Consider the following 26729-nt stretch of genomic DNA (forward strand, 5'->3'; position numbering starts at 1 on the left):
CAAGCTTTCCATTAAAGGTGTGAGCATCTGCACCCACTACTCACACACACTGTAGCCACTTACGAACTGAAATCAGCCCCCATTTCAATTTTGGGCGCCCCCTCTTCTTGCAGACTTGGCAAGTCGCTTTGGCGCCGCCATGTGTCTAGTTTACGTCTTTTGAGTTAATTCCCTAGTACCCACCAACTTATAAGTGTCGCGAGGGGCCTAAACGACTTTGAACTGAGCCTAGACACCCTTTTACTGCTCGGATTCGAGTGCTGATTAGCCTGACCAACTCGTGGTGACCTGCCCTTCCCGATTGCGGGTGAAACTCTCGGCCGTCGGCCGTTTCACACTAGCCATACAATGTCCGACCATTTGCAACTTCAAAAAGAGGGCCCCAAAAATTAAACAAAAATTAGCGGAAATAAACTAACAATTCAAGTTAGCAATTGCCACTTCCTTGTGACAATTGCCCGTAGGACCGTGCGCCTTGAGCGTAGGAATGCAAACATTTTATACTGGTGCTTACGGTTGTGGTGCGTCTTTGAGAGGGTAGTGGACTTGGTGTGCGCACTCGACCACTTCTATGGAAACGTGGATACTTGCAGTTTTAAATTCTTTGACATGACAAGTCGCATCGTTGAAGACATGCATTGGAAACATGAAGCTATTGATTGTGAGTTTTGGGATTTGTTAGCGGGCTATGACCATGAAGGAAGACGCCATCCAGATTAGCGTATCAGCTTTGGAGTCTTGGCATTGTTTGCACAACCATCTCTTCCATTCGCTTTGAGAATTCCATCATTTCAGAAGAGGCATTGTATCGTCATTGATGTATACATATCTTTGGCAGCACATTAGGTCCACACTATCTGCATCCTCGTAGCAATCGGTAGACATCAATCCGGAGCCCATGGGCTTCAATCCGAGGCAATTACTGTAGGATTTTGCAGGCATCATGAGCCTGCATTCGCAGCCACATTTGTTGCAAAGACAAGGATTCATCTAGAGTTGCCATCGTACGGCAATCTAGTCGAAGCCCCAAGAGGAGCCTCTATATTTAAGGAGTTATTTGGTGGTTTCATGAGACATCATACAAAGTACTTGCCATGGTTCGTGGGCATTCCAAAGGACATATCCATCTTCATCTCCCATTTGGTGTTGCTCTCACCAATCTTCTCACGTATGGGTAGCATAGGCTGGCTGGTAACCTTCACGGGCATTAACATTTACGTATCCAGCCATTCTCTCTATGAGCATTGTCTTGTGGGTGACTACCATGAGTCTATACCTTGCACTTTCCTTCAAATGTGAATCTGGGCTTATCCTGGATTCATCTAGCTATATATTTTAGTCGTATAGCGGACATGCAGACTTCACATTGTGAAATTTTCGTCCGAGTTACGACCAATTGATATTGTGCTAATTCTTTCTATCTTTTGTGGTGCGTATACCCTATCAACTACCTCTTTTTTGTGCTAATTCTTCCGATTTAATGTTTGTTTTAGTGCTAGGCTTCATTATGGCGTCTGCCCTTTGATCTTCGGAGTCTTGAGAGAAACTCAGTACGTTGAACTTTGTGTTGATGTATGCTCATGTGTGTGCGCGTGTGGTGTGTGTTGTGTTTGGGAGCATATATTAGTACCTAGTTCTACACCCACTATTGGGCACTGATGACGTTAGTGGGGAAGTGGTGGTATTTAGTCAATACTATGCATGATGGAGCTGATGGTTATTTTGTCTTTGTGGATGACTACCACGGGTCTATATAGACCTTCCATTTTCCTTCAAAGGAGAATCTGGGCTTATCTTGGATTCATCTAGGTATATTGTCCGGTTTGCAGTTTGGTTCACACCCCACCCTGCGAGTTGGGGCAACAAAGTCTGGCTGGTAACCAACAAGGGAATCATTGATCCAGATGCAATCTAGTGTTTGTGAGTAGATGTATCATCACCATCCCTATCTTTTGGACATTTCCACATCACGTGGGGGAGTCTCTTTCTTAAAAGTAGCCGTGGAGGACATCATTTAGTTTAGCTCTCAGGTGCAACGGAATTGAAATGGTGACGATCTAGTTTTACACTTCCACAAATCCTTCACTTCTTTTCCTTGCGTTAGTGATTGCTTTTAGCGCGAATGAAGGTTCCTTTTACCTTTTTCTAGAGAGAGGGAATGAGAGAACGCAATAGAGATGTGTAGAGGGAAAGAGAGAGAGAGAGAGAAGAGAAGAGCGACACCCGATGGGTCCCAACTAACCTAATAAAGGGGCCCCTCCACACCGTTGCCTATTTGGTATTTGCTTCAGATTGCGTAAATGGAATGTATACACAATCTACTGACTCGAATGGTGATTATCGCCACAGCAATTGCTCAAAACGAGGCACCTCAGGGGCTGATTTGATGCACCTTTGGATCCTTCTAGATGTGGGATTGTGGATGGCCACCAAGGGGAAAATATGGGGCTTAATTGCGCTCCCGATGTGAGAGGAATGAAGGGCTGAAAGCTGGCTGCAAAAACGCAGATCTGGCGCACAAAACGTAGCAGATCTCTTGTGTAAAGCAGGGCTGAAAAGGCAGATTTCGATGACGGGCGATGATGGACAGCAATGGAGCACTTGATGCTCGGGAGGGAATGGCCGAGGGGAGGCTTGATGGGCTGCCAAAGTACTAGATTGCAACTAGGATGGCTAGCGATTGCAGACCCGCGCCGGTCCGCCGGTGAGGAAAGGGCCGAAATCGCTAGGTCTGACCTGCAAACGGGAGATGGCGATGAGGCTAGAAGCTGACAACGCTAGCTGGTCTGTGCCCAAAACGCCAGGTTGATCTGAATCTAGAAATGTTAGGGTGATCGGCAATGGTGCTAGCGCTCTCTGATCTAATGTGAAAACGTTGGCCTCCATGCTCCCTTTATAGGTGAGGAATAGGCCTTAAAATTTAGGCCGGGGTAGGGCAAACTGTGCAGTAGACCCAATAAATAAATCATTAAATTGATTTATTGTTAAGTTAGGTCAGGGGTGTAAGTTTGGGTGAAACTGCTGCACATCTGCCCACCTGGGAATCCGTTCGACGTAGGGAATGGCTCATTGGATTCCTCTAACCTAGATCTACATGCAAGTCATGCAAGATGCCCACCGTAGCGTAATAACATGTGACAATTGCGTGTACAAACCATTTATGCAAGAGGGTTCCAAAATTGGAAAACTCAATCTAATGGACTTGTCTGGACATGCAGGTCTTGTGAACAAGCTCACAAAATTGCTGGTATTAATCCTGCTAGCCTTCGAGACATCCCTATCTAGGAAGAAGGGGAAAACTGGCTCTGGAAGTCGATGAAGCATGTACACGTGGCACGCAGAGCCATGTGCACGTAATATCAGCTCCTTATTCCTCTCACATTATTGGGAGTGCAAATCAGCCTCAGATCTACCCCTTGGTAGCCATCAACAACTCCTCATTGAGATAGATCCAAAGGTGCATCAAATAAGCCCCGGAGGTGCTTCATTTAGAAGAGTTATCGTGGCGACATTCCCCATTCGAGGTAGTAGAGTTTGCATTGAGGTATTGCATGTGTGTACATTCCATTTACGTAGTCAAAATAAAATATCACATCGGCAATGGTGTGGGGGGCCCTTGAGAGGGTTAATTGGGACCCCATCGGGTGTCATTCTCTCTCCCACTCTCTCTCTCTCCACATCTCTTCCTCTCTCATTCTCTCTCTACAAGGAAAGAAAAGGAACCATCATTCGTGCTAAGTAGCACACATTCAAGAAAGGAAAGAAGTAAAGATTTGTGGTAGAGTAAAGTCTAGATATTGTCACCATTTCAATTCAGCTGCACTTGACAGATGTGGTGGTCTCGCTGGATATGGTTGAATCCAAGTCTCCATGAATGCAACATCAGTGGGTTCGGTTGCTCTGTAGACCAGGGGTTGCCAGGGTTGCTTGGTGTGGCAGCTCTCCTAGCTCCTCGATGGCCCCTTGCACTGTTGTTGGACTCCTCAATCATCGGTAATAGGGATCCTTGTTGGACTGCTCAATTAGGGGCGACCAAACATGCAAGGGCTGGCTGCAATGATTGCCAAGGATAAGTAGGGCTGGCGGATAATGACTACTTCAAAACTCTAGGAGGGTGGGCTGTTACTAGGTCTCCTGGCTTTCTTCGTTCTTGCTCTTCTGATACTAATCATGGTCACAAATCAGATCCCTAGGATTCTTTATATGATCTTTATACTCCGTACTGTCTGATGCTCATACTCATGGATTACCTAGAAGTATGGAATTTAGAAAAATGAGCTCATGTAACAATTCAGAATTTATTTACCGGTGGTGTGAAGGCCAAGTACTAGGAGATAGAAAATTGCCCCTTCAAAGCCATGTAATTATGTCAACCTTGTCAGAAGTTGCAAGCTACTCTGGTTTTTCCCTTAAGAAGTGTTTTAGCCATTTTTGCAGTTCCAAATTAGGTTAAAAAGCATCCTGATTATATTCTTGAGAAGCCGGAGAGATGTGACTGCAGATCTTTGGCTGGCAACTGGTGTCCAAGTAGGTGACACTAAAAGTTGTTACTCTTGTCTTTGATGTCCCCAATGTATTTAGATTTTCAATATAAAGTCATTTGAAGGAGAAGGTTTTCAGTTGAAGTTGAAATCAATCTTTGAGAATTTCAAACTATTTAAGAAACATGTTTGCCAATGTTTCTGTTCCTATGCTCAAAGAGTTGTTGTTTTATGTGAAATTCTATGTATAGTGTATCAAAGACTGGCCAACTGATGGAAGGGCATACGTGGCTTTGGGAACACGGCTGGTGAAGATAGGGAGGTTTGTTGATGCTCGAAAGGTTTATGAAGATGGCTGCCAGGCTGCTCGAGGTGAAAATCCATACATTTGGCAGGTTCAAGCACTCAAACTTGTTTCTAGAACAATAGTTTTTGACACTTCAGTAATGATTTAGCTCATGGACCTCTAGAACAGTACAGTTATCTGATGTATGTCCTTGCTGTTTATGTAGGACTTTCATTGGTTGTATCACTTGCTTGTTAAAGCTTCCTGGCTTTTTGTATGTGATACTGTTTGGTTGTGCTCTCTGTGCTTTATGCTTAGATGCAATTTGCTTTTCTATTCAGTCGATGGTACTGAATTATCTTCATGCTGGAGAACGTTACCTTTGGTTTGTAGTGTGTGCTGAATGGACACATGCTCATATTACCCCAATTTGTTGCGACACAACGTCCAACATGTAGAAAGGAATGTGGATAAAAACCAAACAGGAAATGTGAGGAGAGTTAAATCTAGATAGTAGACTATAAGCACAATAGCTAGGTCTTGGGAGTCAAGACCTAGGTCTAAGGTGAAGCTAAATCTCCACTATCTCAGAGAAGTCTTCTGAGCTTGGGCTGCTTTAGTGCAGAGTCCATCTCTTGGATGTGTGGAGCCTGGGAGTGTATTTCTTGATGTCTATACGATGGGATGGGTGAACCTAGTGGCTCCTGTTGTGGGCTGACCACCCATTGCAGGTGGGCGCCCTCCCTTGTTTGGGTGGTGTCCATCCATCCCCCCCCCCCCCCTCTTCCCCCTTCTCCCCTCTTCATTAGGTTGTGTTCGGCCGCCCTTTTTGTTTTTGGTTACGTGCAAGCTCTTCAATTTGCTGTTTCATGTTTGCTGCCTTTATGTCTGTTGTATGCCTGTAAATTATTTGCTGTCTACTGTGTCTGTGCTATGTGGTGCATTCTGTTTGTCGGTGAGGGTGTCTGTGTTTCTGCTTATTTGTGTGCTGTGGTGTGGGTGTGTGGCTATGTGCTTGTTGCCTATGAAAACTGTTGTTTTCTCCCTTTTGTGTAGTGCGTGAGTTGGTGGGAAGGGCGTTTCGGCCCTCCGGTGAGGTGGTGGGTTGCACGTTTAATCACATACCTTATCTCCCCAATGGGGTTTCCTATTCTTAGGCTAGACAAATCCCCCACGTGGGCTCGTGTGATAAAAGGCCTAAAAAGTGGGTTCTTATGCTGTGCTAAACAAAGGCTACACCAGTCTTCATTTTTGCAAGGTGGTCCTCTATTTTCTAGGGAAGGTTCCTCTAACCCCTGAGCAGGTTAGCTCTGTTCTTCAGTGGCTTGACACGTCAGCAATTTGTGACATCCCCCCTTCTTGAGAGAAAGTAATCGTCCGCGATTACAGCATATCTGCAAAACAACTCAAGTTAGCTCAAAAGTTTCCGAGGGTCATTTCGAGGGACAATAAGTTTTCTCATTCCATATCGGAGCTCTTGAGTTCTGGGTCGTTGGCTTCCAAGAAGAATCTCATCCAATAAGGAGTCTCATTAGATCGGAACTCTTGATATCTTGGGTCGTTGACTTCCTAGAAGTGTCTCATCCAATAAGGAGTCTCATCTCAGATGGAAACTCTTGATATTTTGGGTCGTTGACCTTCTAGAAGTATCTCATCCAATAAGGAATATTCAGTGGTTGGCACATCACAATGCAACACAAATGCTCACTGTCACGTGACACATCCAACCCTATGTGTCCGTGGACAAGCTACAACATAGCAAGGGTTCAATTCAGTCCAGTTAGTCTAGATTAGCAAGTGATCTGGCACTTTTGTGAGTCTGTTCGCAGACTGTGCATGCCCAGACACTTAGTGTAGATGTATATCCTCTGGTTGCACACAGCATGATCATAAGCATTCCCATCAAAATCCATCAGAATCCTTCAGGGGAATTTTCCAGTGCATTTAGCCTATTTTACCTATTTTTGACATTTTTCACTTATTATTTTTAAGTGACTTTTGTTGGAAAGTAGGTAGGGCAAATTGAGTAAGTTTGTATATAAGCAAACCTACGCTAGCACTTTTTGGCAGATTAGGCAACAGGAGCACCTTGCTCAACAGGCAACTTCTTAGCAAGACCAACCCCTGCGACAACTTTGACGTTTTCTCTCAACAGAAGACCTAGCGTTTTCGCACCAGATCAGCCAGCATTTTTGCACTTGCAGATTCCCGGCGAGAGTAGACAGCAGATCAGCCCTAGCGTTAGCACATTCGCACAACAACACAGCAGATTCCCTAGCGTTAGCAGATTTCCCCGCAAGGCCAGTTTTCAGCCCTAGCGTTTTTGGTTTGCAGATCAACCTCAGCGTTTTTGCAGATCATCGCGACAAAATCAGCCATATAACCAGCGTTTTCAGTTTTCAGCCTTTAGACATCGCAAAAGAACCCCCGAACCTCGCAGATCTCACCTTCCCGCAGCACATCCTCGCCGCACGGTCAGATCCAACGAAGTTTCCAGTTTCAGCCCGGAAAACACAGATTTCAGCATCTGCGTTTTCAGCGCGTCGTCGTCGCATCGTCGCCATCGACATCGTCATCGACATAGAGTCAGAATTTAGCAGATACAAGATTTGCAGATTTCAGCCCTTAGAGTTTCCAGATTTCAGCGTGTCTCGTCGTCGTCCTCATCGTCGTCGACATCGTCGGCAAGTCCAAGCATTGTAGAGATTTGTGCAATCATAAGTAGACCACTCTCGCCATAGAGAGTGGGGCCTTCGGAGGAGGGTTTTACGTCGTCTCCGGTGTCGTATTTCTCTTCTCTCTCTATCTCTGAGTCTCATGCACTTCTATTCACGGTGTCCATTCACTTTGTTTGTGTCCATTGCACTCTCTCACTAAAGAAACGGAAGGCTCTCCCTTCCGTAAGTAAAAGGGAACCTTGAGCACAGTTCGGAGCACTCATCTTGAGCAAAGTTCAAACATTCATTCCGCTGCACCTAATATTGGTATCAGAGCTTTGGCATTGTTCTGTATCACTCAAGGAAAGAACCACAAGAATCACAAGAATTTTTTTGCTTGTTGCGGTCGCACGAACCCAAGTTCGCTTGGGCGTGTCGATTCCTAATCGTGTTTTTGAAGAGTGACAGGAATCCCAGGAAAGAAGGGCTTGTCCAGCCTCCCCTTGTGCCTCTTTTCACTCATTGAGAGCGAACCGTGCACTTAGCGGCTGGCCAATTGACGTGAGGTGGAAAAAAGCAACCTTGGTGTGAGCGCAAGGCCGCCAAGGGGTGCGCCTGCGAAAAAGAGCAGAACTCGGGTGAAGAGAAGATCCTTCTCTAACACAGATTGCAAGCGAAAGAAGAACCTCAAGAATCTCAAGAACCAAGACCCCCAAGAACCCAAGTTCCTCGTGAACTTAAGAACCCAAGACCACAAGAACCCACAAGAACCCACGACTTCAGTGTATGGTCATCACTCGAAGCGGAATGGATACTTCGCTTCGAAGTGACGAGCATGAGAGAGGCGAAGAAGAATTTTCCCCGCTAGGAGGTTTTTCTGACCCTCCCCCTTCCCACCTATGCTAAGGATTGCACTAACTCCTATGGAGGCTTTGGACCAGATGTTTATGGAAAGGAAGTTAGAACGCGAAGCAAGAAATGCAGAAATTGATCGTAAGTACGCAGAAAGAATGGCAGAATTTGATCGTGAATGCAAAGAAAGAAAAGCAGAAATGGATCGCAGACACGTAGAAAGAAAAGCAGAAAGAGGAGCAGAAAGAAAGACAGACATAAAGCGCGAGCATGAGGAAGCGTGACACATGCAAGAGTTGTTGCGACTCTTTTCTCAAGTGCAGACACAGATGCAAGAGATTTAGGAGACGGAGACTCTCTTAGTCTCTTATTCTCCCAAGCATGACACAGGATTTGCATAATGATAAGCATGATGATTTGCATGACAATGATAAGCATGATGATTCGAATGATAATGATGAGCATGATGATTTGGATGACACTGACAAGCATGATGATTTGCATGATCAAGATGTGATTTCTCACAAGCATGATGATTTGCATGAAGATGATGTGATTGTTCACAAGAATGATGAGTTAGTTGATGCTTTTTCTAGCGAAGCTAACCTCGTTGCAGATTCGATCAAGTACGAAGGATCGATCTTGGCTCTTGAGTCGAGGTCCAAAGAACCCCGTCAAGAAGAAGCGATCTTGGCTCTCGAGCCTCGGTTCAAAGAACCCTCACAGGAAGTATTATGTGTTCGCATGATTCATACGCACCCATTGTTCGAGTGTTTCATTCGTGATCGTTTCTTGTATTTTCGACAGCGTCTTTATGTGATCCCTTTTCCTAGGCATGACATATTGTACGTTGAGCACGTTTCACTCATGAATGAGCACGAATGTATGTGGAATGTTCATGAAAAGCTAAAAAGTATGCATGTACAGAAGTCACATTCCATGTCTCTTCCTTGGCACGACATAGTTGTAGAAAGAGCACATGAAAGTATGAGCACCAAGCAGGAGCATTCCCATTGTGAATTGCCGCAGTCGATTGCTTTAGATCAAAAGAGAAAGATTCGATCTCATTATTTGCGTGTGTGTGGTGAACTGTTTGGCACTCCGTCTCTTTGTTCATCTACATTGCATGCACAGTCTTTTAGGAAGACGAGATTTTTTCCAGTCGCTTTACATGGAATAGGTATGTTCATGGTTTTGTGTTGAAAATGGTTTCAGGAATTTTTAGCCATGGAGATTCTTGAAGAAGAAAGAAGCATGACTCTAGACGAAGTTGAAGCATCGAAGGAGCCACATAAGACTTTGTATCGCTCTCAGCGCGGCCCAAAGAAGCAAGCGTTGCATACCTTTATGAAGTTCAAGTACCACATGACCCACACATCAGAGTGGGCTGGCAAAGAGTCCCTTCCAGGATTCCGGATGCTATTGGCGATCTCTCTCGACGCGATACAGTTCGGTACCAGTACCTCACTTTGAAAAGGAGGGGATGTCATGTGACACATCCAACCCTATGTGTCCGTGGACAAGCTACAACATAGCAAGGGTTGAGTTCAGTCTAGATTAGCAAGTGGTCTGACACTTTTGTGAGTCTGTTTGCAGGCCATGCATGCCCAGACACTTAGTGTAGATGCATATCCTCTGGTTGCACGTCGCATGATCATAAGCATTCCCATCAGAATCCATCAGAATCCTTCAAGGGAATTTTCTAGTGCATTTAGCCTATTTTACCTATTTTTGACATTTTTCACTTATTATATTTAAGTGACTTTTGTTGGAAAGTAGGTAGGGCAAACTGAGTAAGTTTGTATATAAGCAAACCTAGGCTAGCACTTTCTGGTAGAAGAGGCAGCGGGAACACCTTGCTCAACAGGCAACTTCTCAGCAAGACCAACCCCCGCGATAACTCTGGCGTTTTCTCTCAACAGAAGGCCTAGCATTTTTGCACCAGATCAGCCAGCGTTTTTGCACTTTCAAATTCCCGGCGACAGTAGACAGCAGATTAGCCCTAGCGTTAGCAGATTCCCACAGCAACACAACAGATTCCCTAGCGTTAGCAGATTGCCCCGCAAGGTCAGCTTTCAGCCCTAGCGATTTTGGTTTGCAGATCAACCTCAGCATTTTTGCAGATCATCGCGACAGAATCAGCCATAGAAGCAGCGTTTTCAATTTTCAGCCTTTAGACATCGCAAAAGAACCCTCGAACCTCGCAGATCTCACCTTCCCGTAGCAGATCCTCGCCGCACGGTCAAATCCAGCGAAGTTTCAAGTTTCAGCCCGGAAAACGCAGATTGCAGCATCTGCGTTTTCAGCGCGTCGTCGTCACATCGTCGCCATCGACATCGTCATCGACATAGAGTCAGAATTCAGCAGATACAAGATTTGCAGATTTCAGCCCTTAGAGTTTCCAGATTTCAGCCCGTCTCGTCGTCGTCCTCATGGTCGTCGACATCGTCGGCAAGTCCAAGCATTGTAGAGATTTGTGCAATCATAGCCATAGAGAGTGGGACCTTCGGAGGAGGGTTTTACAACGTCTCCGGTGTCGTATTTCTCTTCTCTCTCTATCTCTCAGTCTCATGCACTTCCATTTACGGTGTCCATTTACTTTGTTTGTGTCCATTGCACTCTCTCACTAAAGGAACGAAAGGCTCTCCCTTCCGTAAGTAAAAGGGAACCTTGAGCACAGTTCGTAGCACTTATCTTGAGCAAAGTTCAAACATTCATTCCGCTGTACCTAACATTGGTATCAGAGCTTTGGCAGTGTTCTATATCACTCAAGGAAAGAACCACAAGAATCACAAGATTTTTTTTGCTTGTTGTGGTCGCACGAACCCAAGTTCGCTTGGGCGTGTCGATTCCTAATCGTGTTTTTGAAGAGTGACAGGAATCCCAGGAAAGAAGGGCTTGCCTAGCCTCCCCTTGTGCCTCTTTTCACTCATTGAGAGCGGGCCGTGCACTTAACGGCTGGCAAATCGATGTGAGGTGGGAAAAAGCAACCTTGGTGTGAGTGCAAGGCCGCCAAGGGGTGCGCTTGCGGAAAAGAGCAGAACTCGGGTGAAGAGAAGATCCTTCTCTAACATAGATTGCAAGTGAAAGAAGAACCTCAAGAACCTCAAGACCCGCAAGAACCAAGACCCCCAAGAATCCAAGTTCCTCGTGAACTTAAGAAACCAAGACCACAAGAACCCACAAGAACCCACGACTTCAGTGTATGGTCATCACGCGAAGCGGAATGGATACTTCGCTTAGAAGTGATGAGCATGAGAGGGGCGAAGAAATAGAAACATAAAGTGGCCGATGAACACTCCCCTTGCAAATAACCATCCAGGTCCAGGCCATGAGCTGTTCAATAACTCTATCATCACTCTCGCAAATAACCTAAAAAGGTCTAGGTGAGATATAGAGGCCTTTTACAACCAAACGCCCCCCCCCAGACCGCAGCTTGCTTTGTTTGGAGGTGCTGAGAGTAACCTTTGCTTAGACTTCTTAATACTCCCCCCGTATATAACCATTCAATTCCGGGGCATGAGGAACAACAACAATACTCTCCCTGTAAATGACCACAAGGGTTCGGGCCATGAGTTAAAAAACAATACTTTTCAAACATTCAATACTCCCCCCGCAAATAACCACAAGGGTCCTGGCCATGAGTAAAAAACAACACTTTTCAAACGTTCAATACTCCCCCTGCAAATAACCAGAAGGGGCCAGGCCATGAGTATGTGCAAGCATTCTCAAACATCATTTGACTACTCCACTTGGGAGTAAATGATAAATCACCAAGTATTGAAACCAGTATTTAAACCAGAGTCAAACAATTCAAATCGACACCAAGACATGTCTAAAATAGATACCATCCATTTCAAACTAATTCCAAATAGGATCACCAAACAAGTTCTCAAAAAGATTCTCAGACAAAACTCAAACTTAAAAAACAATCTCGCCATCGAACGAGCTCGAAAAGACGACTGGCGTTTCATCCTAAAACCTGCCCAGAAATCAGGCTTACATTTCTTCCATAAGGTTGTGGCCGATTGCACCATGGTCCATAAGCTGTTGGACAGACAGTGCTCCTGTAGCAGTGAAGGTAGTCTCAAGACATAGCAATCACATTGGACCTCCGAGGCTATCAACTCGGGAAGAGACACTTATTGAAGATGTTCAAAGAAATTTCAAGTTGTAATCTGCTAGGGTTTCCGTGGCAAGCATTTCAGGATACCCCACTCTGCCAGAAGCTATACTCCGAAAGAGAATGTTTGAAGGCATATAACTTTGGGCAAATATTTTCTTGAAAGCTTGCCAAGTCCTTGGAGTGTGCGGCTTGGTAGCTATAGACTTCCACCATTGCATGGCACTGCCTTTGAGAAAAACAGCAGCTTGAAAAATCGTTGATCCGTCTCTTGTAAGTGATCTTTATGGCTTATGCCTTGTAAGACAGGGTGACGGAGACGGGAGCATGCCGGATGCTCGGCTAATAAGTCCGGGGTCGGGGCACGAAGATACTTCAATAAAATTCCTGTAAGTAAAGTTTGGAAGCGCCATCTTGCTCTGTCTGCTCTTTGGTAGAACCGGTATGCTTTCAGAAAGCACACGCCTTAACATTGAAGCTTTGATACCAACTGTCACGGGAGACGTGCACCACGTGCTAATGAAAAAGAAGAGACTGAACAACTTTAAGCACTTCAAATAACAACTGAACGCAAAGAGATGCACGACACGAGACAAGGAGTGACGGAGTTCCATCTTGAGAGAGCATTGGCCCCAAACCTTGGCGCCCTTTTCGGTATTTCTTTATATTGCTTAAACTCAGTACATTGCTGGTACTCCACCCTCTGCACCTTCGTAATGAAGCGTGCCAGAGAATGAGCCCTTGGCTCATATATAAAGGCCCTTGGCCTATGAAAATCTTCAAACTCAAAAGATGATGGCCTTCTGCCATGGGCAACTCTTCTTGGTGGCATGACTACAGGCTACTAACACAAAACCAATTGGGAGAGTGATCCACTGTTAAGAGCAATTCAGTTCAAGCCACCGTGATCACCAAAATGGAATGAGTTGCTCTCTTCAGACAGCTATTCAAGTGTTGGGTTAAGAAGTTGCCAGTTCAGATATACAGGCTTCAGACAACATAGCGGACAAAGACACCAACACTGAAATGGAACTCAAAACAGTGGCTGAAATGGAAATGACATAGACCAGAAATGGAACATGAACTGGATTATATTCAGATCAAATCAGTACACTGGAACAAAGTACAGTATGAGCCAAAGGGTTGCTTTGAGCTTATCGACAAGAGAATACAAGAGCACAGTGAGCTCCAAGACACTAAACTCAAGCGTACAATAGCGCGTAGCTCCCAGAACCATAGCCCCAAGCATTCCCCGTAAAATGAAGTAATGAACCCTATTTATAGGTGCCGTAGTGGGTCTCTGGCTGACCGTCCATTGTGCAGTTACTACAGTAGCTGGCTTGGTAATTACCATCTCAAGCACCAGTCGGAATTTCAGACTAAAGACTGTTCCCACCGTCTACAATCTCGAGGAACCTCTTTGGTAACTTGTATGACTTGCTCCCCAGGGGAGGAGCTACCAGTATATCTTGCTCTACTTTGCAATATGATGAGAACCACAATCATCTGCATCATTTGAAATGGGTGTATCCTCCTCCGTATCCTTGATGGACGAGGGTTGGAGAAGAGGGTTCATCGAGAGGCAACACATAATCTCGGTCTCCAAGTAGCGACAAATCAAAGGTCGTCGTGGAAGACTTGGGAGCGGAAGCCTCCTCTAAAGGTAAAAACTCGTCGAAGACAACATCATGGCTATGTACAACATCCTTCTTCTCTAGGTCATAAAGTCGATATTCCTCTTAAAGAGAATTGTAACCGACAAAAAACATTCGTATGAACTTCCTCTGCTCCTTCGGTACATGGATATATGCATCGCCCCCAAAGATCCGAAATTGAGAGACGTCGGGCTTCTTACCAAAATAAGCTTTGAACGGGGTCTTTCCTGGAATTGAAGAGGTTGGAGATCGGTGTATGATATGACCTACCATCGCAATTGCCTTTGCTTATAAAGACTTTGGCAAGTCTCGATGCTCAAAAGCATGGTTCATACCATTTCTACCACTGTCGTATTCTTCGGCTCCACAATTCCATTCTTTGAAGGGAATCTGGTATTCACAAGCTCTCGCTTGATGCCATTGCCCACACAAAGCTGAACAAATGCTTTGGATGTAAACTCCCCACCTTTACCCGATCGAACAATCTTCTACACTTCATTGCTATCCTTCTCCACAAGAGAACGACAATTCTTGAAGAGGTCAAATGCCTCGTACTTGTGCTGTTGAAGGTAAACCCAAGTAAAGCGGCTGAAATTGTCCTCGAGCAACATGAAATAGAGAGCCTTGTTGAGGAAAGGACTCTGCATAAGTCCACAAAGCTCGGTGTGGACCAAATCCAAAATGGAAATGGCTCAGCGTGTAGCAAGCCTATGAATAGATTCTCGATGTTGCTTCCCACGAATGCAAATAATGCATTTGCCATGCTTACTCCCAACATCTAGTAAGCCTGTAAGCATCTGGTCATGAAAAGCAATCTGAAGAGCATTATTGTTCAAATGACCAAATCCATAATGCCAAAGATCACCCGTGACCCGTACATATCTGTGTTGCTGAAGAAAGAGCATGGAGCCTGTAGAGTCCGATCTCCATTCCGCCCCCTCTGACTTCCTTTCCGGATTCACGATCGTGAATAGATACCGCTTTCTCTATTAAAATCACCTTGATGCCAAGCTTGCACATCTCGTGCACAGACCTAAGATGAAAACCCCAACTTCTTAGCATAAAGTACCTTGGAGGTATGCATACCCCCTCTACCGTCGGGAATCAACTCCATAGATCCCTCGTTGTGAATAGGAATTTCAGATTTGTCGCCAATAAAGATGGTACCACAATGTCGCCACATGTTGGACAAAAGATCCGTCAAAGGTGTCATGTGCCTTGAGGCACCACTATCCAAAATCCAATCACGATCATCTAGAACCGCAAGATTCGACGCAACCTCCGATGTCCTTGGAGAGTCCTCTGAGGGTAGAATCCCCAAATGAACAAATGTTGGTGATTGCACCATTGCCGCCGAAGAAGTCGAAGCATCTCCACTCGCTTTAGACACCGCCAATAATGGCCGTTTTTCCCACAATTATTGCAAATGTCTTTCCGCCTTCAAGGCTTCCCTTTCAACACCACTCTTCTTTTCCTTGGTATGGTTTCTTTTCTTCTTACCCTTGTCCTTCTTGTTGTTGCTGGAGGAACCGATCAAGGCTTTGGAGCTTGACTTCGTCCTCGTATTGAACCACTCCTCTTGGTCCAACACCATTGGAACAATCTCTATTCAGCCGGCCACTCATAATCAACGAAAAATAGAAAGTGGTATACCGGAGAGGTAATTGGGCCAAAAGTTGGATGCCCATGTTGGCATGTCCTCTAAACTGATAAGCTTTCCCATATGAAGTATCTCTTTTTGATTCTCCTGCATCTTGTTGATGTGATCCCGCATGGAAGAGTTCTTCGCATCCAGGGTCATCAACTACACCTCAAGGGCTATCCGCTTCATTGGAGAAACTCGATCATATAGTGAAGAAAGCCAATCTCAAATCAACTTCGCGTCTTTCATCAATTCGATGTTACCGTCAACTGATGACTAATGAAAGACCGGATTCGCCCATAGCTTCGTTCCCGCAGGGTCCTTTGGCTTTTGAAAGTTGTTTGAAACAAAGGCTCCAAGCTCTTAAGAGTCGAAGACCGCTATCATGGTCACTTTCCAAATGGCATAGTTCCTACCATTGGATTGCCGATCCAAGGGAAAGGTAGGTATCTTGATTGGTTGATCACCTACGCCGGAGTAGAACTAGGACCAATCTCCCCACTTCTCGTTGACGGGAGGTTCTCCACCATTGCCGGTCCCACCCTCATTTTGTACTTCGTCATCATGGACCGAATTCATGTCAAAATCATCACACCTCTCCATGGTGTTAGAGAACTTGGGGGCATGTGATGAGGCTAGGTCGAGGTAGAAGGAAGAAAATTTTCAAATCTGCCCACTACAGCCAAAATCAACCTCAAATGAGTGAAAAACGCTGAAAAAACAGCAAATCGTCTCTTTTTATCACAGAAATTCAGCACTAAAAACTCGCACAAATCACCGATCCAATTTGAGAGCACACCGTGGCCCTAATACCATGTCAAAGGTGCAGCGGAAAAGGGTGAATCGGGTGATAATCTTGTCTGCAACCGCGAGCAAACCTCCTCTCGGGGCCTGGTAGCCAACGGATCTCGTATCTATCATGATAGGTCTCCTTGTACTCAAGCTTCTAGCCCCCCCCCCCCCCCATACGGTTACGAGAACAACCAGCAAGCAATAGCATCACGTTGTTAGACATTTTTTTGGATGAGCACAGAGTCATTTGATCATGCCAAAAAACTTTCTAACTAGCCTCATGTATATATGTGTACATAGTGCTTCGAGTCTTGGGAGTGACCATGTAAAATTTATGTACAAAGGTCTGGTTTTGCCGGGCTTGTGTACTAGTATCCTGGGTTGTTCGAGTCCCCAAAACTTGTTTTTCAATAAGTATTTTCAGCCGTGCTTTATAGCTTGTGAATCGGACTTGTACATCATGAGTTATGTGCGTCCAAAGTGAGCGGTCTCGATTTAGAAAGTGGTTGCAGATGCATGCGACAAAGGCAATTGGGCCAACTTGATGATCTAAAATTAGAAATGCTGAGATTTTAAATTTTTGGAGATAGCCCAAGCAATGGGCTCCGAGCCGTGCTTTACGACGTCGCATTTGGTGGCCGTAGCGGTGCACTATGCTCCTGAGAAGTTGGTCCTAAGAAGGGGTCAAGCTGGAAATTTTCTGTGGGGGAAGGAGTTGGAGAAGTTCAAGAGGAGGATGCCATGTCGCATTGGGATTCTCCCACATGGGAAGGGGGAAGGAGGAAATGGGGGGTATAAGGGGAGGATGGGTGCCCATTAGGGATGTATCAAAGGAGAGAGGAGCTCTCTCAAGCTTTGGCTATGGGGGCTCGTGGACACTTGGGGGAGAAGGAGGCGCCGCCATTTTGTGTTCCCACTGCCTTTCCAGGCGCCTGGCTCAATTTTTGGTCCTCTGGACACTAGCCACACCCCCCTCCCTTGGGTCAAAAGTCACCGACACCTCATTTCCTACCCAAATAAGGCAAAAAATGGACCAATTGAAAGGAGCCTACAAGGAGAGTCTTGTCGGTTGAGAAGAGAGAATATTTTTGGGGATAAGAGATAAAAAGAGGCCCCATTTCATAGCTGCAATGCTCTGCAACACCTGCAAACTTTTCAGAGAGCTCATTTTTGAGCAAGAGAGAGTACACCCCCGACTTCAAGTGGCCATACCTCTCATCTTTTATCTATTTTTAGCCTATGGATTCTCTACGGACATCTACTCGAGACGAGCTACGTCTTTATGTCCTTGGTTTCTTCTGATTCCAAGTGTGCGAGAGAGAGAGAGAGAGAGAGAGAGAGAGAGAGAGAGAGAGAGAGAGAGAGAGAGAGAGAGAGAGAGAGAGAGAGAGAGAGAGAATGAAATGAAATGAAATGTAATATTAACGTCTTCAAAAGGCCAAAATGACCTATGAGACCAAAAGGTTATGTATTTGCATACTCCACAGTCTCTCGACCATATGTAAAAGTGGGGGCGGAGAGAGAGTGGGGGCGACCATTCTCTCTCTCTCTCTCTCTCTCTCTCTCTCTCTCTCTCTCTTGCAGAGCCTCTTGCCATGATGTTTAATAGAGCCATGTATGAGGGTTTTCCTAAGACTTGGAGTATGTCCACAAATGTGCATATCTTCAAGTTGCGAGATCTTATGCTTCTCGGGAATTACGGCACCGTCATGGTTGGTCACACTTTGGCTAGGCTATATGCATCAATTCTTGAGCATGAGTTGAGTAGATGGGCAGAGAGAGGGGGCATGCGGGCAGCAAGACAGGTAAGGTTCAGGAGAGGTTTCTCCACTCTTGACCAAATTTTGACACTCAAGAGCCATTATTGAGGGAGTAGACACCATGGCAGGAGAATTTATTGTAGCTTTGTGGATTTCCGCAAATCCTTTGACACATTGCCACGACCCAGAATCATACGCAGATTGCAGGACATGGGGGTGCCCACAGAGCTGATTTGGGGGATCTTAGCTTTATACAGGACAGTGGTAGGGCGGGTACGCACTACTCAGGGCATGTCCGACATGGTTCACTCCACTACTAGGGTGAAGCAAGGCTGCCCCCCATCTCCGACTCTCTTTGGGATATATGTAGATGAGTTTTCAGATTATGTACAGACAGAGGGTGATAGAGGTGCTCAGCTTCCAAGGAAGTGGATTCCGTGCCTATTATATGTTGATGATATTGTGTTAATCTCACATTCTCCAGAGGGGATGCAACGTCATTTGGATGCAATGCATGTATTTGCACAGGACAGTGGATTGTCTGTGAGCCTTGGTAAGACCAAGGTAATGGTATTTAACACTACAACGCAGTCGGTAAGGAGGTCCGCCCCCACTTTTACATATGGTCGAGAGACTGTGGAGTATGCAAATACATAACCTTTTGGTCTCATAGGTCATTTTGGCCTTTTGAAGACGTTAATATTACATTTCATTTCATTTCATTCTCTCTCTCTCTCTCTCTCTCTCTCTCTCTCTCTCTCTCTCTCTCTCTCTCTCTCTCTCTCTCCCGAGAAGCATAAGATCTCGCAACTTGAAGATATGCACATTTGTGGACATACTCCAAGTCTTAGGAAAACCCTCATACATGGCTCTATTAAACATCATGGCAAGAGGCTCTGCAAGCATATCTCTGGCATGGATGAAGTGCTATGCTACTAGACCATCATGATTCTGTGCTCTTCTTGTCTTCATCCTGTCAATGGCTTTTCTTACCCTCTCAGCTGTAAAGAAAGTACATGTCTCTGGGCATGCTTCTAGAGGGTCAGGCAAAGGTGGGTGCCCCGATGCTGTATAGAGAGATGTAGCATATTCCCCCCATGTCTTTGTGGAAGTGATGACTGGCGGTGGAGAGTGATCATGGAAAAGCCTCCATGCCTCACTAGAGTCCTGACTCATAAACAGTTGATACAGATCACAATCTTACTAAGATAGGTAAGCCCTCTTCTTTCGTCGCTCTAGGCGGCAATAAATAATCTGTGGACTGTCTGTGTAGTAGGACCCATGAGCACCTCTCTGTGTAATTCGATCCTCGTCTCTCTACACTCCTTATGATATGAATTGTTTTGAGGCATGCTCCCAGATTGTCTGTGTAGGTTGGCTGTGGGGATGTGCCTTTGATGCTGCATCATGGAGCGTCTCTGTGAGAATCTGGGTGAGCTCATCTAGTGGCCGTCCTGGCTCTTGGGTGCATAGCTGCTTGTATATCTCATGAGTGTACACGTGATCCGTCTCCCTCGTGAAGGTATACCCAATATGTGTGGAGACCTCTCCCAATGGAGCTGTGTTGAACTGGAACGATAGAGTGAAAGAGAAGATAGCATGATCAATTGCTACCCCAACCGGCCTAGTTCCCACCATGAAATCTTGAAAGGAAGGAATGAGTCCTGGCGGAGCCGTAACATAATCCACTGTACTAGCGCCATGCCGATGTGAAAAGCATGTAAAACCACTTGCTGCAAGGAATCTTTGTAGGCCATTCAAAATGGCCAATCCATGTGCAATCCCCATAGATAGGTCCATTTCTGTAATATCAAGCTCTCGCATCAACTCCTCTGAGGTATCATAGAATACAGTCTAGTGATGGGTAGTCCTAGCATTGAAATCCACCAAGATAATAATATCACCATCCCTAGAAAACTCCCATATATCATCATCCAAAATAGAGAAGGGGGACTGTCCTCTAGGTGATGCATATACTGATGTACTAGGAGGGAAATAGCAAATAGTGATGTAGAGGTATCTGCTTGTCTCTGCCTTCCGTCTCACCCACATGTACCTAGCATGCTCTTTCCTCCAAGCTATATGTATCAGAGGCTGTAGCTCCTCTCTGAATAAGACTGCCACTCCTCCTTAACCTCGTCCTATGTGCTCTGATCGAGTCTCCTATCTTCAAGCTGTCTCCCATGTGTATCCGCTCACATGTGGCATGGACTGCCGCGGGGCTTGATGCGTCTGAGAGTAGAAACCCATTTTTCGTATATGTACCTTGCAAAGGATCATACCTATATTGACAAGACATGGGAGACGCCTTGTGCAGACACTCACCATGCAGGACATCAATGCAATCATGCACAACCAAGGTTGCTTGTATACGTACGTATGGAACGTATTGTACGGCTCTGTACGTGTTTAGAATGTTCCGTACGGGCTGCTTTTATTTTTTATTCGCTTGGGCTACGTAACATATGGCCTTTTCACATGTGAATTTGGGGGACTTTAGAGCCTCTCAAAGCTAGGTAAAGTTTACGCAAACCTAGGGGATAATGTTTGGTAACCCTATGAAGCTATGCGCACAACCTGTGTCCAAAATGGTCTACTAGGTATCAAACCGTGCATAACTCTCTTTGCATGAGCTATTGTGCCAAATGTCACCGAGAAGTATTCAAACTAAGCATTTCAAGAAATCAAACCAAATAACAATCAAGCCTTTCAAAGTGACTTTAGGCCAAGCAATCAACCTTGTAAAAAACTTGAGAAGTAGCAGCATCTTCAACCATATCCATGTTATTTTGAGGTCTGCCAAGCACCATAGTCTCACACACTCCCTAAATGTAGGTGAACTCAACAAAATACCTTTTCTCTCTCTCACTTGTAGGAAAAATTATGGGAGAAAACCAAGGCTAAGTGAGGGTGAACAACCGTAACCTTAAAATATGCAAAGAGGGCAATGAGCAAGGTCAACCTCCTCCTCTTCGTACTAGCCTTAAGCATGCCAAGATACTACATTAGTCCTCTTCCATCAACGTAGGCTTGTAGGTACATAGCTTGTATGGGTTATATCATGCTTCATGAAGTTAACTAAGATGATGGAGGAGGATAATACCATTAGTGCATTAGAGATAGACTCTTAGCATGATGAAGCACCGTTGAAAACACTTGGTAAAGCACTCCAAGCCACTTCAAGTGAGGAGAGGGTTCCCATGATAAGGAACAAGTTAAGTTTAAAAGTCAAAGACAGCCATTGTGGCATCCACTATCACAAGGTAAATGGGGAAACTCTCTCTAGGAGGCACGACTTCATGTTTTTAAAACACACTGTCACAAATTGTTGATGTGTCAAGCCACTGAAGAACAAAGCTAACCTGCAGATCCCGGCCAAGGAGCCCAAACCCTAGAAGCAGCAACAGAAGAAGTTTTACCAACTTATAAAGTCTTGCCGAGAGGCCTATTTTTAAAGAGAAGCTCCAACCAACTTATGGGACCCCGTCTGATGGGGCCCTAGAAACCTAAAGACGTTAAATAAAGCTAGACCCACACTCACACAAAGCGTGGAGAATGATGACGTGGCAGCAACTTTACGGATTTGCGGATTTTGCGCTGCCCATGCTGACTTGGCAGCAGTACGGACTTCCGCATTTTGTGTTGACAAAGTGCTGACGTGGTAGTGTACGGAATTCCCTGTTTTGCGCTGGTAGCTTTTTGGGCAAAATGTTGTTGGACCCAACACAAGGGTCCAAATTAATTATATGGAGTACTTCTTGCCCCTCTCTGCCACTCACAAGCCTCTCTCTAGCTGAAGTTGGTGGCGGCATTGGTCTCAAGGTGACTAGAAGGCGGGAGTCCGTGCCGATGTAGACTCCACTACACCAACAACCTCTTTGCTGTTTTTCCTTGAATCACGATCACCGCTTTCCTCACGATGCTTGTTTTTACCTTTTTCCTTTGTACAACCTATGTCTTTGCCTTTGGATTTGCAATCTTTAGCCAAATGACCACGCTTTCCACAATTGTAACAACGGTTCTTGGTCTTCTTTCTGAATCCGAAGCAACAAGTGCTTTCCTACCTCTCTTAGAAATCTGAATTTTGCCTTGAGTTAGCTTCCTCCTTAATAAAAAAAGAGATGAGATCATCAAATTCAAGCTTTTCCTTCGTGATTTGTAGTTGAAGTGTCCTAGACACATTTCGTACGCCTCAGGCAACTTCATGAGAACCAAAGCAACCAAATGAGTACTCGTCAGTGCACTTCTCATAGCTGAGAATTGATCGTGAATAACTTTAGCCTTCATAAGGAATGATTGCATGGAACTTCCTGGTGGAAATTGGATGGCAAATAACTAGCCAAGAAGGGTGACTGCTCACATCGTAGAATCCCCATCAAACATTCTGTCAAAAGGTGGGCACCACGTGCCAATAGAAAAGAACAGACTGAACAGACTTTTAGCACTTCAATAACAACTGAACTAAAGAGAGAGAACACGCGACACGGAGTGGTGGAATTCCACCCCAGAGAGTATTGGCCCCAAACCTTGGCGCCCCTTTCGGTATTTCTTTATGTAACTGCTGATTCGCAAAGTACAACAGCCGGGGAGCACCTGCTATGCAATTTGCGCGCTAAAAAGTGCCAGAGAGGGCCCCCAAGGCTCATATTTAAAGGCCCAAAGCCTAAAAGCATCAAATATGAAAAGCTGACCCCAAAAAATCACTTTCCTAAAATTTCGGGATTTCCCTAAAAATACGCCGCGAATTCCGGGACGTCCGTACAGGTGCCACATCATCATATTTTGATGTGCAAAGTCTTTTGAGTGTGTTCTGCTTTATTTTTAATGCCTTTATGTCACTTGGGGCCCCATCGGACGGGGTCCCCATAAGTTGGTAGGACTTCTTCTTCTGTTGCTTGTTCTTCTTAGGGTTTCTAGAATTAGGGTTTGCAGGTTTTAGGGTTAGGGTTTCCAGAATTAGGGTTTCAATAGTTAGGGTTTATGGCAGAAATTAGGGTTAGGGTTTTTGCTCTCGGGTAGCCACAACATCTGTAAGTTGGCTCCATTCTTTAGGCTTTGACACGTCAGCAGTTTGTTACACATTCCATGAGCTTGAACCACATATCGTTGGCAGTCTTCAAAGTATGAACGGCTGGAGAAAGGTCCTTTGTAAGAGTCTCCGCAATGGCCGACATTGCCTTCTCATTAGCAGCATCCCAATCGACACAGGATTTGAGATATTGTCATCTTGAAGGCGGGTATACTTGTTAATGGGATCCCTTGTAGGATGGGGCTCCGAGCCGTCGACAATATCCCATAAGCCTTTCCGTGAGAACCAAAGTTGCAAGATCAAATTCCAATGAGCGTACTTATTGTGATTGAATTTGTCGCTGGCGCTCGAGCAAGAGGGGCTATTCTGAAGTTGCAAGATCTGGAAGTAGGGACCATTCTGAAGTTGCACTAACCAAGCCGCTGTTGTTGCCGTCGCCGTCGCCAAGCTGCACTCTCGGCAGTCGCTTTTTAAAACACTGGTGTGGGGAAAAGTAGCGGCGTCGCCAAGGGGTTACAAAGTGGCTGTCCCCATCATCGACGTTTTAAAACGCTAGTAGGAGAGGGGATCTTTGGTATTGTCAAGAGCAAGGGCAAGAGCGTTTGAAAACGCTCACTGATAGTGGCCTACTGTTGCAGAGGCCCCCGTTGCTGACGGTAAAGGATGACGGTGTATCTAAACGCCCAATGCAGCATAGAGGGGGTGAGGCCTTCACGGTGTAGATAGCCTGCCAAAACGCTGGCGTTCTAGGAACGTAGTCCACAGAGCTATGCGCCGGCAAGAGGTCGCTATCAAGGCAGCGTTTTGGAACGCCGACTGCAAAGGGTGGGGAGGGAAAGTTGCCGGCGACAAAGGAGGGTAGATTCCTCATGGGCTCTCTTCACAGGTGCAGCTCCTCCTTCGCCAAGGCTCAGATACCATGTCAAAGTTGACAATGCGGAAGCGAAGAGACCAAGGCGGGGAGAGAGAGAGAGAGAGAGAGAGAGAGAGAGAGAGAGAGAGAGAGAGAGAGAGAGAGAGAGAGAGAGAGAGAGAGAGAGAGAGAGAGAGAGAGAGAGAGAAGCAATCAACCTTGGCAATGAATAATTGAATGTGTGTAATACAATGGAGACAAGGGGTTGCATATATACCAACATCAGTAAATTGCCCTACCTAGACTTTGACAACTAAGTAAAATAAATACCTAAACGCCAAAATAAATTTTGGGATCACATTGGGCAGTTCACGTGAGATGTCAAAACTCCGGATATACAATAAGCTAATCAAGGCATTCAGGGTTGAATATTCAGATAATAGGGGAGATGGGGATATTAAATCAAACAAGGAAAATTGTCAGCTCGAAGCTACATAGAGAAGATTAATGAGCTAACCGGACAGTTGCACGAACCTCTATTCAAGAAGAAAATGACGGCTTGGTTCCTTAGCGGGTGCAGAAGTAAGAAGCTAAGGGAACAAAAGGCTCTAGCCCTGACAAAGAAATTTTATGTTCTTGTAAGCGAGCTTTGAAGTTGGAACATCAAGCAAAGAAAGAGAAAGGACACAAGAGCAGAAAGAATTCCAATGACACTGAGACAACCACTGAAGAGTTTGAAACTACCTCTAGCTCCAGTTCTTTTGATAGCGACTCGTACGATAAAGCTAAGAGTAAAAAGAAGGGGTCTTGGACGAAGAAGCTAGAGGAGATGTGTCACGGGGACGTGGCAACTGTTAACTATGTCACGAGGACGTGGCAATTGCTAACTTTAGTTGTTGGTTTCTTTCCAATGGGTTTTGTTTTATTTTTGAGACCCTCTTCTTGAAGTAGCAAATGATCGGACATTGCATGGCCAATGTGAACAGTAGTTTCACCCGTAGATGGTAGTGGTCGGCACTGGAATTCGTATGGTAAGAGGATGTCTAGGCTCAGAGCAAGATCATATAGGTCCCCTTGTCGCACTTAGCAAGTTGGTGGATACTAGGAAGTGAACTCAATAAAGGCCTAAAGTCAAGGTGTGATTACCAATAGAAAGTATCCGACAATTGGGCCACATTGCACTTTTGGATGCGGTCCCAATGAGGATAGATGGTCAGATGACCACAGGGAGCCCAACGGAATCATTTCCTAAAATTTAGGGAATTGCTATTTTGGGCCACGAAATGTGTTCGCGTCATTACCTCCGGTATGACTAGGGGAACACTATACAACTCTGCCGCGAAGTCAACCGGGCAACCGATCGGGAGATTTTTAGGTGGCAACCCCGAAACGGGAAATGGCTTGTAAACGCACCAAGTGGCACATTTCTGTGCACTTTCCTCATGCAAGAAGAAGTGGCGCTGAATTTAATGCTGGGAGAGCCTCGTCCATAAAGGACACGGGGCCAACTCGAGGGATCGACGGCGCTGGAGAGATCCACCGTCGATTAAAGCTCCATGAGGACAAAAAATTAAGGTTCCCAGCTGGCCGTCGCGCCTTGAACCCCGGACATCCCTCGCCACACTCCTCAACTCTATCCAACTCGCCTATTACGCATCCGTGCAAATGTTGCGAGTCCGCGCGTACATAAAGTGTGCCCCTCCTTGCTGCGGATATCCGACGGTCTAAAATCCGCGCGACGCCGATCGCGCGCCCCTGCCGTAGATCCCATGAAAGTGACCCGGTGTCACTTATAAATGAGGCTGGGAGAGGCCTCATTTGCAAACTGTCACAGGTTAAGAGCTATGGAGTGCTTCCTTTCCCCCTTATGTACAGTACGGTGCCAGGAGTGATGCCCTGCACGCTACGCAGTTCTCTCTCTCTTTCCTATGAGCAGTATGTTATGCCCCTCTAGTGGGCTTTTCACTTGACCAATGTACAGTTATGTGGGTTCATGCGCGATTGCCGAGGCAAGAGCCTCTTGCACAGGTACTGGATTAGCTATCGGCTAAACCTCTTTGCCTGGAATGTGCGGGGCAGCTCGTAGGAGATCACAGGTTTTATTCCCTCTGTTAAAGAATAAAGAGATACCGAAAGGGGCGCCAATTTTGGGGCCTACAGGTTGTCGGCGTCTGCTCGGAGCATTCTAGCTTCCGAGCTGTGTGTGTACTTAGGTGTTACCTCTGTAAAGTACTTTGTGTGTGTCTAAAGTAAAGAATTTCGGGTGAAAGCCAACGCCTACCGCCCCACGAGCCGGTTTCATGGTTCCGTTGCTGGGACATCAATCACTTTTTCCTCAAAGAGTGAGCCTCGGTTGTTTTGGGTAAAGACATAGAGTGCAGGAACGCGGGATTACACTATGGCCGGCAAGGAAAAGGGCATTATGGAAGAGGTTTCCTCTTCAGAGGACAGGTTGGAGATCCCTATGGTTTTTGAGATTGGCGAGAGCTCACGGCCACGTCAGTCTGTACCTCCTGTCAATGTGAATGTCCCTCCAGTAGTACAGGGTTTAATGATTGGGCAACTTGAGGATGATGCGTTCAAGACTCAGCTAGTTGCT

General features: G+C 45.6%; 1 protein-coding gene across 3 annotated transcripts in view; it reads left to right on the top strand.

Annotated features, from left to right (window-relative positions):
* Positions 1-26729, top strand: part of LOC147460589 (uncharacterized) — a 92690-nt gene that overhangs the window by 25532 nt on the left and 40429 nt on the right. For 2 of the 3 annotated variants that reach the window (XM_086508048.1, XM_086508052.1), the window contains exon 3: positions 4733-4876. In XM_086508048.1, coding sequence (XP_086364174.1) covers positions 4733-4876 — 144 coding nt within the window. The remainder of the gene's footprint in view (positions 1-4732; positions 4877-26729) is intronic. The other variant, XM_086508045.1, reaches the window with a different exon arrangement.

The sequence above is a fragment of the Adiantum capillus-veneris genome, chromosome 3 (genome assembly GCF_014529385.1).
Source record: "Adiantum capillus-veneris isolate H3 chromosome 3, ASM1452938v2, whole genome shotgun sequence".
Lineage (NCBI taxonomy): Eukaryota > Viridiplantae > Streptophyta > Polypodiopsida > Polypodiales > Pteridaceae > Adiantum > Adiantum capillus-veneris.